Here is an 18,812-nt window from a genome sequence, read left to right as displayed (position 1 = left end):
TGGGGACTTCAGAGTGTAGGTATCTCCTGCTGGACCCCTCCTAATTACTTCTGGAAAATACTGGGAGGGTCAGAGCCCTCCCTTGCACCAACACTGTATGCAAATTGCACACTTTTTTAAACTGAATTTGCTGTTTTTATTGGTAGCAGGCGTAAGGCTTAAAGCCTCATTGATGCACCCTCAGGATAAGGCGCCTTGATTGATTGTGAGCCGAAACATGTTGGTTGATGGTTTAGCTGGTAAAACTTTGCTGACAATGTTGCAACAATCCAATCTTGAGGTGCCACTCCTCAGTAGGGTAGACACTTAAAGTCACTTTTGACCACATACACAACTTGAAGCATATATAAATGACTGTAATCCAAAATTACAGTCCGGGTACTCCATTTTAGAGAAAGCTGAGGAAAAGGCCTGTGATAGGTAGGACGGCCTACAGACCAGAACACAACTGCACTGAATGCCCAGTTTGAATCAATGGTTGAAGCATGGCATCTGAAAGGCCAACCTTTGACCAGATATTTATGTCCAAGCAAACAATAAGTTATGTGGCTAAACTGGAATGGTCTGAATATAGGGATAAATGCACTGCTTGTTGTAGATTGTGGTTTATTCGATTGTTTACTAAGTTTGTTGGTGCACCAGAAGGCAACGTCGAGGGTCCAACGACGTTAACAATATAACTCAAAAAAGTGGGTCTAGAGATGCTCTGGAACCATCCCTTCATGGGCACTCATATATTTATCTCCTGTTTATAAGAAGACTTCCACTCTGAAGTTCAATTCCAATGTTCAATGTTTAATTTCAATCATTCAATAGAATTCATTCATTTTCTTCAGTTATTTCCAACATTTCATGATTATTGTCAACTTATAGAGTTTCAGACATTGTCGTACCGACGAGAGGATACACACCGAACCGACATTTCGAAATACCAAGATCGTACTCCCATCCGAGAAACTCCGGGCATTGTCATTTACCCTGACGAAGGGCATTTTACTGCATGCCCGAAATGCATTGGACACATCGTGATGACAATGTCTGAAACTCTATAAGTTGACAATAATCATGAAATGTTGGAAATAACTGAAGAAAATGAATGAATTCTATTGAATGATTGAAATTAAACATTGAACATTGGAATTGAACTTCAGAGTGGAAGTCTTCTTATAAACAGGAGATAAATATATGAGTGCCCATGAAGGGATGGTTCCAGAGCATCTCTAGACCCACTTTTTTGAGTTAAACTGGAATGGTCTCACTCCTGTAAGGAGCGAGCATTTAGTGCGATCAGAATGCCCCAGGCGACCAGGTCCAGCCTGCACCACCATTTTCCAAACGTCATAGGGTAGAAGAGCACGTGTGTTGAGTCTATCTTAGCATATGACGCATGCTTAGATGGGTAACATAAAGATACAGGACGCTGGATGCGTTCTGCCATGTAGCAGGAGTGCACACGCGGACTGTAGCTAAAGATGGAATTAACCCCCGCCATGTAGAAAGAGTGCACATGCTTCCTGCAACAAAAGGATAGATCTAGCCCACACGTCATGTAGCAGGAGTGCGCATGCTGCCTGTTACAAAAAGATAGAATTAACCCACAAGCAGTGTAGCAGGAGTTAGCATGCTGACTGTAACAAAAAGATAGAATTAACCCACAAGCAATGTACCAGGAGTGCACGAGGACTGTAACAAAAGGATAGAATTAACCCACAAGCAATGTAGCAGGAGTGCACATGCGGCCTGTAACAAAAAGATAGAATTAACCAACAAGTAGCGTAGCAGGAGTGCACGTGCTGCCTGTAACAAAAATATAGAATTAAGCCACAAGCAGTGTAGCAGGAGTGAACATGCTGCCTGTAACAAAATAAATAGAATTAACCCACAAGCAATGTAGCAGGAGTGCACATGCTACCTGTAACAAAAAGATAGAATTAACCCACAAGCAATGTAGCAGGAGTGCACATGCTGCATGTAACAAAAAGATAGAATTAACCCACACGTCGTGTAGCAGGAGGGCACGAGGCTTGTAACAAAAAAAAACTATTTAACCCACATTGAAATACCAAAAATAGCTTTTTCATGCCCTGTACCTAGCGCCTTTGTTAGTTTGGTTTTCCGCTTCCACGTCAAAAGACACGGGCAGCTCAACATGTGCATCTCGTAGGTGAATGCATATTGGTTGTTTTACGTCGGTATGATCACGTTAAAAGGAGTACACAGAGCGAACAAACGTGCACCACAATTGTGGGAGGCAGTCCGCAGGGTATGACTCTGCCCCTAATATGAAAACTGAATTAAGTGTTTTTTGTGAACCCCTCTTTAACTTGCCAAATCACAATCTACAAAAGATGTCTTGTGCATCACTTAACAAGAACCCCTTTTAAACTTTAACAAGTAACATTTAAGGCACAGCAAAGACCAACTGTTTGGGCGTGAAAGAGGTAAACTATCCAAAAGTTTCCCACAATTTTTTAAAAATAGCTTTCTCTTCTGTTTTTGTACTTTGCCATTTTATTGTTACAACTCTTGTTTCTAAGAATTTGGTATTTTTCCTTGTATTACGGATTCACTGTGTAACTCTGTTAATCTTCAAATAAAGCATTTAAACATTACAAAAACTCTCCAAAAGTAACACATCTGGTGCGGGCAGAGCAGGATAGAGTTAATGTAGCCAGCCTGCTTCCTGATAGATGCAAGTCTTTTAAAGAAAAAATTTAATTCCATAAATTGTGGCTTTCTTTGAGCACAGTTTCCTGGAATGGACTGAAAGAAAAGGGTGGCTTCCATGTGCTTTGCAGCCACCGCCTTCTGCAGAGGTCTGAAGTGGCGTCCACCCTAAATATAGGATTCAAGGCCCGCTGGCCATCTGAAGACGCAGGCCCGAGGCACTGCTGTGCTTGGCACAAAAACACTAACCCAGCTCTCAAAAGAACTCTCCTCCCCTTAAACAAGAAGAACTTGGAACTTTACAAGTAGACTGCAAAAAAGCCTACAGCAGCCCACACACTGGAGTTACATCTCCAGTTTAGGGGACCTTTCTGGCACCAGTACAATACTGTGCTCCCTCTCCTGTGACTATATCCTTCAGGGAGCGTCACCATCAACAGAACAAGTTGGAAGAACTCCGCTCATGCATCTACCACTGCCCAGATGTGACATATGGTTGGGTGTAGGCCTGGGCGGTAAATTCCGTTGCGCTCGTGGAATTTGAGTCATTTCGTGTTCCGCGGAGAACGCGGAATTGCCAAAAATTGCGCAGCCTCGCAGAATTTTTTGCTTGATTGCGCTTTCAAAATGCGTGTCCGCAAGATATTTTCCCAGAGCACGCAAACAGCATTGGCAAACAGGAAAAAAGCATCGCGAACGGGCGGAATAAGCAATTCTGCATGTTTGCAGAACTCTGTGTGCTCACAGAGATTTTTTACAGTTTTGCTGAGTTTTGCGTAGCGCGACTACCCAAATTCCGCCCACCCCTCGTTGGGTGGCAATACCATACCAACAGCACATGCAGTGGTGCCGGAACAATTGTCAGAGTGGGGGTGCCGCCAACAATGTTACATCACTCAAGTCATAGGGATTGTGCATAAGCACCACACGAAGAACAAGTTTAAGTGTAACACATAAGATTCGTGCATTCAGCAGGAAAGTGGTACAGGCGTAGAATGTAGCTCATAGGTGTTTTTGGAGCAGGCTGTCCTAAATGTAGATCTAAGTGTGATGTGGTTGCGCATTGTCACTTACAAACAGCTTATTTTCCATTGAAATGCCACTAAATTGGCGGGCACTTGCAGTTTTACTGCTAAAACTATAAATCGCACAAATAGATATAGATGGAAATAGGGTTTCAGCCAATAATTAGCGTTTGCGGATCACCAAGAAAACTGCCTCGATATGTTTTGATTCTCTTAAACTCTGTTCCATCCCAATTCAGAATGACAAAAAAGGATTTGCCTGGTTTGTAATATTTGTACAGGAGTCTAAATGTTGTTTTAGAATAAAATTGACATCCTACAGCCTTTCCTTTCACACCAGCTGTATCCCTGTACCCCAGCAAGATTGTCACATAGTTCAAATAACAAAATCCTCTCACTTTGCAGTCAGAGAAAGAAATGAAAAGTGCAACATCTGATGTCTTTGAACCAAGAACAAATGTAACAAAACGTAAAGGCCTGTTCATTGCTCATTCACCTTCTGAACTCCAGCATGTTTTTTTGGGGGGGTGCTGCAGCACCCCACACGCACCACTTCTTCCAGCCCCCATGAGCACAAACCTCTAGCATGACCCCAAATGTCTCACACACACTACTTGCAACAGCACAAGTTAGACAGAACAGAGCACACACATGCAATACAGCACAGATGTGCCCCCTTGGCAGGTGTCAACGTGCTCACAGCAGTACACTTCCTTTTGGACGCGCAGCATGTATGACATAAACACGTTGTGTTCTATCTTACGTGTACATGCGCAGTACACGTAAGATAGAACACAACGTGTGCACCCAGCAAGGTACAGATACAGAACATAGTCAAGCGACACGGTGCAATCATGCTCAGTCAATCGCATCTTTCCTGCAATCCAGTGCTTTAAATGAGCAGGTGCTAATAGGTACGGTGTACCTACACTTCTATCGTTTTAAAGGGACAGTACCTGCACTTCTCAAAAGATGCAATAGTTTTGCTGGAAGAGTGACAGCACTGTTCCAATACAGTTAATGGGAGAGTACTGGCACCTGTCAGGAACAAACAGGTGCCCTGGGCTGTGAGTACCAGCAGATCTAAAGGCCCATTTAAAGCACTGGGAGCGATACTTTTAATGGCATAGTACTTGCACTTACAGTAGACAACAGGTACTGTGGATAGTGAGTGCCAACACTTTTCTATTTCCATTTCAAGCACTGCTGCAACCGAATGTGTAACGACAAACTCATGACCATTCACACACCACTGGACACATACACACCTGACCTGACACCAGTGAACGCAAAGCACTGCCTTCCACTAGACCCAGACACGGATGCACCTGCCAGGCACTGGTCCCAAACGAGAAGATACATGCATTATCCTGCTGCACCCCCCTGGCTTCACCCTTCATCACCACAGTTCACTCACGGGTGGAGCTAGTGTATCATGGGCCTTAAAGCAAGGAGAGAAATACACTCCCCCCCCCCCGGGCTGTTGCAGGGCCAGCCTTAGGCATGTGCAAGCTGTGCACCTGCACAGGGCATCCAAACCCCAGGGGCCGCCACGCCAATATATATCCTTAATATAATAATCCTTTTAGGATGGATACATATTTGCATGGCGGCCCTAGTGGCAGGTAATTGGCGGCCTCCGGCTCTGTTCCACTTCCAAACACCCTGACCCCCTTCCTGGGCTCCGGGGGGGCTCTGCCCCACCCGGACCTCCTCAACCGGGGCCCCCTACCTACGCGCCCTGCCCAGGGCCACCATGAGCCTAGAGACGCCCCTGGCTGCTGTGAGGTGTGCACTGTACAGCCCTGAGTGTCGAGCTTGGAGATTAGCAGACCGGCCAGAAAGTAATGCACCACACAACGCAGTTGGTTCCGACTCGGAAGCCACGCCCAGTTCCCCTTTATTTATCTCCTCTGGCCCTACGTCACCGGTCGTGACTATCGGGACTCAGTCAGAATGCCGGGGAAGTGACATAGAAATAAACCCCTTCCTCAAACATAACACCGGCCACTGTTTGAATTGTGAAATACAGCAATAATCAGGGTTCAGTGGGCCCCTCGCGTCTCAGGGCCACTGAACCACTGCACCTGCTGCACCAATGATAGCTAGGCCCCTGAACTCACTAACCCTCAAGACAATCCCGTTTTTACACCCCTACTGACCGCACATCCCCACAAACCTACTCCGACCAGGGATAGGCCCTTCAGACCTGTCTGCAAGGTCACCCCTGTACTCCCGGAAGTGCAGAACCCATGCCATTGGTCAGCTGTGTGCCATATGAATGATTACAAAAACAATAAAAGTCTCCTTTAGGGAAGCTTTGTTTGCTTTTTTACAACTGCTCTGTTTGCAGGTATCTGCCTCCCGGAAATCCGGTTGGAGCTCAGTTTTGACACCGTGGGGGATGGGCGAGAGGGGAGACATAAGTACTTTGTTTGGGAGTATGGGAGGCATAAGGGGAGGGACAGAGAGGATAGAGAGGCAAAGAAACAGAGAGACTGTAAGGGGCGGAAAGAGATTGAGAGAGACCAAGGGAGGGAGAATCAGGAAGAGGAAGGAAGGGATGGATGGATAATAGGCAGGTCAATCAAAAGTTAACGCAGATAGACCCAGGATTAGATATATAAATACATAAAAAGCACACAGACATATAGGAGAGAAAGAGTCATAGGCAGATAGGAAACCACCGCACGCACGCACGATGTAATTTTCTTTTACAAGTTCTAAGTTTCGACTTGTTTTCCTATTCAGAACATATCTCAATGCACATTAAGTAAATACAATAGTAAATCATGTCACAATACTACAGGAAAGAGTAGATAAACAGAGAACTCCCACAATCTACATAATTTGCGAATCATGTCTTGTGCCCTTTCAAAGTTCCCATTAGGGTTCATGAAAGTCATGTTGGTATACTACTGCTGATCCCGTAAAGCGCTCTGATACCCGCCTAACGGGTCAAGTCCGCGCTCTATAAAACTCAAAAAGAAGCAAATAAATTATCCCTTTAGGAGTGGCAATTTTGTAATGGCGCCTATGGGGTGTATCGTTGCCGCGCTGATAACGCACAGACTCCCCTCTCTGTACACTGACTGAGTGCTGAGCGCCCCAAAGGTGGCCTTGGCCAGAGAGGAGTCGTGACGCGTTCCACGGGCCGGTATTTCTAGTTACCCTCAGTCGTGTCACACTGCCTCAGGTCCACTGCTTCCTAGAGTCCAGTCCAGGACCAGCGCATTCTGAAGAATCGTGACAACAGCTGCCGAGTGAGCACCGGAAGCTGCCATTCTGCTGCCTCTTGGAGGCCTGTTGGGCTGGGTAGGGTCAGTTATATGCCAGCGGCGACAGAGTCGATGTCAAACAGACTTCTTCGGCTTTCTCCTTTTTAAGGGCAGATCAGCAGCGCTGTTAGAAGACGTCACAAGCCCAGCTGCTTGTGCCCTGCTTCTAGGCTACCAGAAGGGCTGGGGCTGAGTCAGCCATACGTGAATGGCTCTGCAGTTGCCCTGCTGAGTTGACCAAGGGCTTAGTTATCTTTAGTGCGGCTGGTGCAGTGGCACCAGGGCCTTCAGTTGTAGTTTCTCGATGCACCCTAAATAAGGCTCTATTCTACGAACACACAGGGGGCAGGGATACCACGTCCCTTTCTTGCGCTAAAGCCATGTCACCCTTGCTACGTCACGGAGGGCAGCGGCCTGTGAAGACTCTGACAGTGCGGCGCTTTACAGGTGTTGATCGAATGCATCTCCTCCTACAGGTGCCCGGATTTTGAGATGATACGACATTTTTTGTAAAGGTATTGGATAGAAACAAAACGCTACCACGGGAGAAAGGGACACAGGCAAGGGTATCAAACAGCAAAAAAAATGCAGAGGAAGAAAGTACCTGCCAGTCAGTGCCCGGCCAGCCTCCTCTCCTGGAGGCTGGGGCTCGCGCCCTCCTCCTGCGGGGACCGCCGGTGCTGATGCTGCTGCTGCTGCGCGCATGCAAAGAGCTCTCAGACCCCGCCAGAGGAGGCAACTTCATGCACATCCCTTCCACCGGCGCATTACCGGCGTTGCCATGGCTACTGCTCGGGCGCCACACGGGCCTCTGACACCGACTACAGCATCCGCACTGTTCCAAAGGGCTTTAATTGAAATCTATTCGTCCTTCAGGAGACAGGCTGGCATCGCGTCCGCACGCGCCAATCAGCGCCGCCCATCGACGCGGGAGAGTTGGGTGCCTCTTTCCCTGGGTGCAGATGCCACGGGGCTCTGCTGTACCAGCCTCTTCAATACATGGCATTGGTTTCTATTGGAATTGCCTTTATATAGCGACACCATGCACATCTGCTTAAATTACTTTTAAACTAGGAGTAGATAATTACCTTTTTTATGGGATTTACAAGCGACCAGGAGTACTTCTAAAAATCTTGGACAGTCGTATAGTTGCATTGCATCAAGGACCACACTTTACGCATGCAGTATTCCCACCTGTCTGACCTCACCCCATCCGCTCCTGCACTACTTTTTGATTTCTCTTTAAAGAGTATCCTAGCATTTTTTTTAAATTTGCACTGACTTTAAATGTAATATTTCTTATTTCAACTGTTGATGAGGACTGAGCAATCATGACACTGTTTTTATCCCTTGTATTTTTTAAATCACCATTTTTAAATCATTGTCTATAACGTGCTTTTACAAAGTTTTACGATTTTTTTTAAATCAAATAAAAGTATTATTACTACTATTATTCCCACCTAATAGGAGATCCAGCATGAGTAAACAATGCAGAAATCTGCATTGCCCCCACGGGCCACAACTAACCCGCTTTACCTTTCTGCCCTTGACAGTGTGGGGTGACATCTTACCCCTCAAAAAGAGGGGTCCACCTTGCTCCCCAACCTTATGGATTCAAAGACGGAATTCATGGTTTCTATCTCTTCCCTTTCCACTTCAATAACTCCAGGCATTTCGTTTCCTGACCATTGATTCAAAGGGAAGGTGGTCATGGACACACACACATCACCCTAACAATCCTCCATCCTCAGCAGTGTGTGCCCAAGATACTTTCCTCCTCCATCCTTGATTTTAATCAGAGGGATCACAGGAAGAGGCTCATTCTGTGATGATTTTAAGGCCTCTGTTCATGGAGTCTCATTCCGTGTGATTCTTGCTACAGCTTGGAAGAGGCCCAAGACGTGCAAAGCGCGTCACTTGTGTCCGATCATTGCAGCTCTAGCCACGATGGACCCGTCTGACCACATACCATGGCGACCAATAACTTATGGTTGATCCACTACACAGCTAAGAGGAGCCACCAAAACATACAAATTATCTGCTCCATGGAATTGCTGCTCACACAGCAATGAAGCCATCCGAGACCATACAACAGGTGAGGGGTGTAATATTCTAATCTCTGGTATACTGAAATGGCCTGTGCGTCACAGACATCTCAATGATGATAGGTGTGCACATGCAGGAAAGATCACGTCTAGTCTCACACTATTCTTTTTGCCTACACCAGCGGTTCTTAACCTTTTGACTCGTGTGTACCCCCCCCCCCCCCCCCACTGAATCATTACTGGAATCCGGGGACCCCCACTGAGTCATTATTGGAAGCAGAGAACCCCTGGCCTCAGCAATTTCTGTGATTTGAACCTCAAAACCAAACACATAAACAAGCATACATCAAGCAAATGTTCAAATATTGAAAAATGTTGTTTAATTCACAAATATAGAAAGGCTTTAACATTTCCGATTTTGCTTATTCTCTTTAATAATTTTAATTTGTTCATTTAATTATTTTTTAATTTTGTAAAACAGTCGTGGACATCCTGAGTACACCTTGTCGACCCTGAATGGTCCTCAGAAGCAATGAGCTACACTTATGTTCAGGCACACTTGCAGTGACACAGTCAAAGAAGTTTCTGGCATTCTTGCACTACACCAAAACACTTGTCCTCACACACCTCCTGTCCATCCATTCACCAGTTCTTAAATCTTAACCGTCCTATCTCTCACTCCTTACCTCTTCATAGTCACTCATAGGTGTAGCAACAAACATACAATATGACCACAACTCTGGTCCTCAAGCACAGCATCATACACTACATCTGACGTCTACTTTGCATGCTTTCTTCCACCCACAGCACAGTTTGCATTGGTGCCTGGTCAGGCATTAGAATCACTAGGGAACTGCAATTACAATACACTCTGTGATCCACTGAACTCAGACTGCAACTGGCGCTATTTCAAAATTGTAGCCGCTTTCCATAAAGCACAAACTCAAAAGCCATTGTGTTGCATCAAGAAAGACAATGAGGCTCTTAATGTTAAGTAACGCTTTGCCTGGTTACCACACATTGTTGCAGAAGACAGGAACTGTCATCAGATGTAACTGCTTATCTGGTTGTATACAATTCACATCAAGTGTAACTTTGCACTTTGTTAGCTCACACTGTTGCATGATGATGAAAACCCAAAACAACAGTCACTTTTGTATTCATTCTCCTGCACCGTTCTGACCCAAAAATCACAGCGTGAAGGAAGTGTTGCTCTTTGCACAACACCCCCCCTAAGGAATGGGCCAAGCACGCCAGTGCAGTGGTTAATATGTGAAAAAATAAGTGCCTGGGCTCTCGTGAGGAGGCTACTTGCACCACCACATTTCTCCTGTTAGCGCCACCTAAAACAGAAGCAACTACTAACCATGAAAGTGGGGAGATGATGTGGCATAATGGACAGAGCAGCCGACTTCGGAGCTGGGGAACCAGGTTCATGTCTCGGTGTCAGCTCAAGATCCTGTGACTCTGGCCAAATCACAATCTTCCATAAATGAATGTGTCCTTTCTAGTGCTCATGAAAAGTGCCGGTGTTGATGATTGAGTGCCAGTGCTGAGCACCGGAAACCACCAGCTCAAATTAACCACTGGAGCACACACTGGTAGCATATCCTAACATCCGGCAGAAGCACTCATTCTCCTTGCAGTGACCCGCCCTTTATATACTCTTACCGCCACCTCTGTCCATCACCAACCCCAAGACACTGGCATCTATGTCTCATTCGGAAGCTTCCAGACGACAAGACAGCAGGTCTGCAGGCATCTCCTATTGTGGTCACCACCTGCCCATGGCTACATCATGCCAATCTCACTGCCCACACTGAAACCAACACCTAAGAAACGCCAGTCGAATATCAAGGCTGGCAGCATAGACGGCCTCCTTCATCAGTGCATTCCGATTATAATCAAAAGCATACAGCACACTGATGAATTTGTATCTGCTAAAATATATGAACCTGGTATGGTAGAGTGATTCATGGAATTTCAAAAAGGCCAGTCACAGATGTTTCTACAGGATTCAGCAGTAACTTATGGAATTTGTCACAGTAAACTTTATATACTTAGATCAAAAAAGCAAACAAAAACTTTACTGCTAAAATTCGACCCTGAAACAAGCACATCCAAAAAGCTAATTAGCAGCTTCAAAAAGAACCTGGGGACAAATGTACTGAGAACTGGTTGTAAAATACTGGTTGCAATTTACGAATCGTATTTTTGCTAACAGTGGTAATTTCTGAACCGACCTACATACTAATGAGTCAGTTTGCAAATTACCAATTCCTAGTGGCTCGCAATTCGCCCTACCTTATGAATATTATTGAGGTAGGTCGCAAATTACGACCCACTATGATTCATTGGCATCACAGGGAAGGTGGCCTGCTGGGGTCAGCAGTCCATGTCTGTGTAAATAAAGCAATTTTTTAATTCAAGTACAACATGTTTTCATTAAAGGAAAGTGGAAAGCGTTAAAAAAAAAGTTTGTTTCATTTTTGCTAGTAAACTGAAGACCATGGGACCACAGCCTTCTCTTAAAAAAAGTTTTTGACAACATTCAACAAGGGAAAGTGGTCCTTTGGTGACCCCTCCCCATTTCTGAACGCGGTACCACCTCCTTTGAGGAAGTGGTAAAATATTAATGTTTTGCGGCCGGAATTAGGTTACAAAATACCAATCCGATTCAGTATTTAGAATGGATGCCCTAAACACGCCTTTTCCAAATACCGACCCAGTACTGGGTTACAAATCAAAATGCGATTTGGTAACTTGTTACCGAATCGCAATGTGTGTTTCCTACATAAGGGAAGGCACTATTGTGATCGGAATGGCCTGATTCTGCGATATACATCTGGGCCCCGGTATCAACTGGAATTTTCTCTATATGAGTTGATTAGTTTGTGAAAAACAGATAAAATCAGATCTGGTGCCCCACCCCACCTAACAAAAAGGCCTATTTGAGGCCATTTCTTGAAATCCAGTGCCGTCTCCTGACTTTATGTGAAGTCGCCGAAAGTAAGCTGCTACAGTCACTTTAATGAAGCAACAGCACTGTACAACCACCTCCCTCTACCTGGCGGCTAGTAAGGGTTTACAACATAAACTCCATGTACTGCAGAATGAGCTGGCAAGACTCATTTTGGACATTCCCAAAAGACAGTCAGCCAAAAAGGGACTAGAACACCTACACTGGCTTCCCATTGAACAACTTATCAGTTTTAAAGCACTGTGTATGGTCCATAAGTCATTACATGCCTTCTATCCTCAGAGACTAAAGACCATGTTCAAATGGTACTCCCAAGGCCGACTACTTCGCTCCTCTCATCAAATACAACTTCTGGTTCCAAGAACCAAGAAGAAGAAGTGGGGGGACAGGGTTTTCTCAGTGGCAGGGTGTAAGCTCTGGAACTCCCTACCCCTCGCACTTAGATCTATTCCTCTTCTGCTCCCGTTCAGAAAAGCCCTTAAGACCTGGCTGTTCTCAGGTAAACGGTGAGCTGACATTTTTCTATTCTTCTTCTGGACGATGTGTTATCTGCAGTCTATCTCTAGCGCCTTGATGCCTTTGGGTGAATGTTGCGCTATATGAATATATAAATCAATTCAAATCAAAATCTCCCCTCTTCCCACCCCAAATGCTTCAGTAGATAACATTTGCTCAATTGAAGCATCCCAAACCCTCACATTTAGTCTAGAAGGGTAAATAATTACTGGATGGAATTTTCTTATTTTGCATGTCGCTATGTAAGGATGAATGCTGCTATCAACCGCGACTCAAGGTCTTTACTAATGAGACCCTAAACCAGAAAGAAAAGAGCTCAGTAGAAGGCGGCAGGAATAAACCTTTACTGGGATTTACAGACAGCAGCAGACGGCTGAAGATGAAATCTATTGAAAGTCAGCTAGACATATACTAAATTATTTACTTCCTTCCACAAATGTACTAATGTATTACACCACCACCGCCTCGCTTCCACTCAGAGCGGCCGGCTATCATCCAAAAAACATGTCCTGAGATTCAGGCCTTAGGTTTTTCTTTGAGGCGGGTCTCAATCTAAGCAGCTTACACCTGAGCAGCATATCCCAAGAGGTACCACTGTGGCTGTGCGCTTTCTAAGTTTGTTTGGAACATTGGGCCTACTTGGGTCAAATCTTTCTGTATTAGAATAGGTCCTTGAGCTATCTGTATTAGTGTAGCATTTATGTAGCACATCTTACCTCGTTTGTGGGGAGACGAAGCACATTTTCAGGCAGATCGCACATCAAAGAGTGGGGTAGGTGCATGGCTGGCAGAGGGTTTTATTTGGTTTGATTCCAGATGGGAAACATTTGATGTTGTGCGTGAGTGGCCAAAGATTTGCTGTTATCGTGTTTTGCGTTGTAGAACCTAGCACTGCGACAGGGGTGGAGGTGTGAGAAAAAGGTGCATATGTTGTATTTATAGTTAGAACTAAAACATATAGGCATAAAAAAAAGTACCAGCATAGCCAGGAACACAGACTCTGCCGCCCATCGGCGGAGTCTGTATGCCTGGCAGTGGTGGCTGGTATCAAAGGGGAGGGGGTAGAGGGGGCAGGTACGTGCGTTCAAATAAAATAAGAACAATCAAAATAAACTGGAGCGCGTGCGCAAATTTAAATTAAATATATATTAAAAGAAACACCTGACAACAGGACTTACTGCTCCGGACCTTGTTGCACTGCTGCCCGGCCACCATGAAACTCCATTACCAATTAGAGCGCTGCTCTCACCTGCTTGACAGCAGCGTCAAGATTGGAGGGAGCGGCCTTGTCGGCGCTCCACAGCGCTATGGAGGCATGCAGTTGCTCTAACCCAGCTGTCTTCAGACAGCTGGGTTAGAGGTTTCAAAGTGCTTATGTCTGGATGGCCATCTAAAGACGGCCGGCCAAAGGAACATGCACACTTTGAAAAGTGCACATACAACCCACCGGCCTCACAATCCCCCTCATTCAGCAGAAGCCCGCCCCGTCCTGACGCTCGTTCAAGATAGGAGGATGTCAGGATGAAAAATAAAATGGTAATGATGAATTACCATTTAATTTTTCATCTTGGGGCCACTGAAGTGGGGCGACGGTCCTCCGCTGCAACGGAAGGACCGCCACTGGTGCCTGTACACCAAAACATGGGCGTAGTCCGAGAAAGCTCCGAGATTAATCAAATGAGTAACAAGCAGTAGGTCCTACGTATGGGAGCTATTGGCTTTGTATTTTTTCCTGAAGTTGTACCAAAATGTAAAAAAAAAAACAAAAAAAAAAAACAGTTGATGCGACTTCTACTGGCGGTCATGTTATTCTAATACTGCATGCATACGTGTGCTTGTGCTGCGGCCCAGGAAAGGGCTGCAGCACAAGCTGAAGTAGAAGAAAGCACTTTGTGCACATCCATGCACCGTGTGCCAGGAATCATGTGGTGCCTGGCACCCAGTGCATGGATGTGTGGGGAGATATTTCATATGTCCCCAGATGGGGGACGGGGCCCTGCCTGGGGCTGCAAAGTGCGTTCCGGTCTGCCTGTTCATGGCGGGTGGACCACAATGAAAATGCAGTCGGAAAGGGACATCCGAATCCCTATGGGGGTGCCTGAACAGGCACTGCCTCCATTGTAGGTATAGGATTTTGACCGCTGCCCCGACAAGATCTTGTCGGACCCTGCGGTCTTTCCCCCTCTCTCCCCCAACCACTGCTGTACGACCGCCTGCATCCAAATGAGGAGGTCAGACCAAAGGCCTGTATGTCGGTGGGACCGCCACCGATGGCCTGTCGTGTCTGTACCACCGACATCGTAATTAAGCCCTAAATGTCTGGGAGGGGTACACACAGCCTTCTCGAGAGCTGGCCAGGGTCTGGCATGGCTCAAAGAGCCAAATTATAAGCAAAGCCATAAAAATATGTAGATGTTATAAAAATTTGCTAAAGATTTTAAAATAAAAAAAATATTTTTCAACATTTTGCCATGTCCCAATCAAGTTCATTTGATTATATCACTGAACTGAAAGACATTTATTGAAAGTAATATTTGTTTTAAACATGGAACATTAAAGAATACCCCATAGACAGACAATGTTACCTTTAGTTACCCAAATATTTCAGTGTGTCATGTTGTATTTCTCTTTAGCCTACGGTGTTATTAAATGTAAAGTAAGAGTATTTTATATTCACCATACATGTGTGGTTTTCGCATAGCGCAGATCTGGAACTGAATTAGTTCAATGTGTTCACAGACTGGTTGGCTAAGGAAAAAGATACACAGTGAAGTAAAGTGATAGGACATAGAACCCACAATTTGATCAAGTGAAGACACTGGGATTTGAGCAAAGGATTACTGGTTGCTCATTGATTCAGATAATACAGGCTTATATTCTTCTCTCTTCTGCTTAACAACAGAGGTCAGTGTTTTGTGTTCATTGGTTGTTATTCAATTAGTGTCATTACACAAAGTTCAATAAATACACTTAAACAAATGGACACTATACACATATATGCACATGTTCACAGCCATAAGACTTAATAGTAAGGTTTTCTGTGGTGAGCCTTTCCACAGTCACTGAAGATCAGACACAGTGACAGGACACACCAGTCTGAACTCATGCTGCACTTCAAAGCCACCTCCATCTGGAGTTCTCACCTAAGAGGCAAACTCTGTGGGGGCTTGGATGCCCCTTCGATTGTGCTAATTATCGAATTGTGATCATTTAGATTTTGAGCCCCTCCTAAAATGTTTCTTGACTCAAGACAGCTGAGCCAGCAGTAAAAGTAATAAAAATAGCATCTCTTTCTCCCCTACTCACCTGGCCTTACAAACAGAAAGATTTCATGAAAGGTACAACACCGCAATGACCACAATTAAACTCTAAAACACAGATGTTCTGCACCCCCATTAGTCTCCCACTAAGAAACCGGTCCTTGGATGCTTGATTCCGGTCTGGGAAAGACATGGCTTGGTAGTTCAGACTGGACTGTTCCCATGAGGCACAGGGTCAGAGCTGATTTGCATATAGCCAGTGTCTAACCCAGGGTGGTGTGGAGTGCAAAAAAACGATGGATTTAGGCCCAGATCCTTGTACTGGGATGAATGTATGACATTGTTCTACATTCTGTCCATCAACTGTGTTTTTTGCAATTCCCACTAAGTTCACGCCTCAGGTTATAGTGCTTCAAGAACATAGGCAATGGCTTTAGAGCCATGTTTATCCTTCAATTCCACCTTAAAAATCAGGGTGCAGGGATATTTTCCTCTGCATCACCCTCACAACAAGATCTAAGAAAGGGTAAATCTCCCTGTCCCTAGGCCCATGCTACAGAGAAACATGGAGCATGGGGGAACACTAGGGAGAGAAGGAGAGAGTTAGAAAACACACAAACTCTCTTGGAGTCCACAACCAAAAAAAAAAAAAAATCTTTAAAAGTGAGAAGTGGATGGGTAGAAGTCAGCCAATCAGAGAGAGATGATAAAAAGTCTATGCTCCAGGGGAGGGACACACACAAGATTGATACGCTGGGGTAAAGAAAGCCATCAAATAAGAAGGAAGCCTTTGGGAGTAACGATAACGACAACCAATGGTAAACAATGGATGGGTGGTACGGAGTACCAGCACTTTTTTATTTTGAGAGTGAGAATACCAGCACTTCTCAAGAAAGATGTAATACTTTTAATTGGAGAGTACCGGCACTTTTCAAAAACAAGTAGGTGCTCTGGTACAGGCTACTTGCACTTCTCTGTTTTCTTTTCAAGCACCGGCTGTAACCCCATGTAAGTTCTTGGTAAGTCCGTATTAGGTCGTTTGTAACCAGACCAGACCACTTATGATGTCTGTTTGTAAATAAGGATGCCAAAGAGGCAAGAACCGGAGATGGTAACACAAACTACAGCCACGCAAGAGGCCAACATTTTGAGCAGGGGGTTCATGGCCCAAATCACTGACCATGAGTTTCACTCAAGGCTCCAAAAAGCAGTCAAGCCCCGGTCAGGGTGTGGCTCCTACCGCTGCCAGAGTGCCACCCTGCACACAAGAGGGTAAGAGATGAAGTGCTTGGTGGGTTGCCACCCTTGCAGCAAAAGGATGAATCTGGCCACTTGTGTTACCCTTCTGCCCCTCCACGTAAAGACAAGATTTCTTCTCAGTTTGATAAATGGAATTTGATTGGCTTGTTCAGGGTGGCCGACTTGTGGGTCAGGGGTAGAATGGTGCCTTTCAGTGACCTGAAGCAGCAATATCAATTAGACAAGAGGGAAACTTTCCGCTACCTTCAGGTGCGAAGCGCACTGACTAAGGTTCTTCCTAGAGGCGATGAACTGTCGGTGTCTGCCCCTTTGGAGGATAGGCTACTGGACGACTATTTTCCAGATAAGGCCATCTCTCTAACTTATCGCAAAATCCTTAATAAGCTGAACTGACCCTCTTGACAAAGTCCGTATAAAATGCTGCATGGACTTGGGTGAGATCACCGACGAGGATTGGAGGGAGGCCCTTGCATTGCCTTGTGAGGTTGCGATTCGCTCCCGGTTTAAATTAATTCAGCTTCAACTAGTCCATAGGGCCTACAACATGAGCTCCGTATTGGTTAAAATGGGACTTCTGGACTCTCCATTATGTCCTCGTGGCTGTGGCCATGTAGGTACTTATTTGGATCAATGGTGTTAATGTCCAACTCTTCAGAGATATTGATCATCTCTGCTTTATCCCAGATTTGCTGTAAAGATGTCGAGGCTACTCCGAGGCTATGTCTCTTGAACATTTGGGACACCACTGACCGGTCTAGACCTGAGCGACTGTGGGTCTCTCTGGGACGCATGATGGCTAAACGTAACATCGCTAGAATGTGGAAGGGAGGGTTGAGTTGAAATGCACTGATTAGAAGTCCAATATGAACTGGTGCATGCAGGCCGAGAGAGTGGTGTATGGAAGCTGAGGTTGCCCGGGTAAATGGACGAACATTTGGATCCCCTGGAATGAGAGTAGAGGTTGGCTGTGCACCCCCTTTAATGTCACTTCTCCGTTTGCTGTTGATAATGAATCATTGTAATTTTGTGTTCATTGGAATCATTTGCAAATATGAAACCTTGATTTATGCTCCAGTATTAATGTGCTTCTCCGTAATGTTTACAATTATTTTTTGGGCCAATTTTTATTAAATCCTTATTGTATATTTTAATGGCTGCTTATTTAGTATTTGTGTTGATATGTGTGTTATTATTTGGTTTGTTTTTCTTCAATTAAAATATTTAAAAAAAGAAGGAAAAAAAAGCTTTCTTCTCAGATCCCAGAGTACTTGCTCTTTTTGGTTTTACCTGAGGAACCAGACTCTCTTAGGGACTTGCATCAGAAGATGATTTGCAGATCTCAAAGGTCTAGTGGTATGATCAGGAATGATTCTTTCCCTTAAGTATTTGGGCTTTCTCATGGTAAACTCGAAAGGTCACTAAAAGGCATTTAAAAATAAGGAGACTTACCTTGCATCCATTGTAGGACAGGAGCAGAAGGTCCACACTTTAACAAACTGCCTAGAGATCAGTAGAGGTACAAACACAAGTCCTCTCAGTGGGTTCCCAGGAGCCTGAGAAGCCCTCAGTGGAAGTGAGATGGGCTGGCCTGGGTGTGTGTGTGGGGGGGGGGGGGGGGGGTGGGGGGGGGGGTGGGAGCAGGGAGTAGGGGTCATACTGTAGCAGTCCTTTTGCTACTCTGCTTCTCTGGGAAGGCAGATGCCAAGCAATAAACTGTTTCAGCCAAATATACTAAAGACAGAATTTATTCAAAATAAGATAATCCCATTATTGGCAAACAC

At 45.1% G+C, this 18,812-nt stretch overlaps 1 protein-coding gene and 1 long non-coding RNA gene across 3 annotated transcripts in view; one reads left to right on the top strand and one right to left on the bottom strand.

Moving 5' to 3' along the window:
• Positions 1-18,812, bottom strand: part of LOC144754272 (G-protein-signaling modulator 1-like) — an 886,476-nt gene that overhangs the window by 614,508 nt on the left and 253,156 nt on the right. Inside the window, exon 1 of one of the 2 annotated variants that reach the window (XM_078641902.1) lies at positions 7,575-7,755. The exons of the other annotated variant lie outside the window; for it this stretch is intronic. Coding sequence (XP_078498028.1) covers positions 7,575-7,675 — 101 coding nt within the window. The 5' untranslated portion in view covers positions 7,676-7,755. Of the gene's footprint in view, positions 1-7,574; positions 7,756-18,812 lie in introns of those variants that run through there. 2 annotated transcript variants of the gene reach the window in all.
• LOC144754274 (uncharacterized) overlaps positions 1-18,812 on the top strand; it is a 72,718-nt gene that overhangs the window by 24,683 nt on the left and 29,223 nt on the right. The gene's annotated exons all lie outside the window — the stretch shown is intronic.

Source organism: Lissotriton helveticus, chromosome 5_1 (assembly GCF_964261635.1).
Source record: "Lissotriton helveticus chromosome 5_1, aLisHel1.1, whole genome shotgun sequence".
NCBI lineage: Eukaryota > Metazoa > Chordata > Amphibia > Caudata > Salamandridae > Lissotriton > Lissotriton helveticus.
This window is presented reverse-complemented; position numbering and strand designations above follow the sequence as displayed.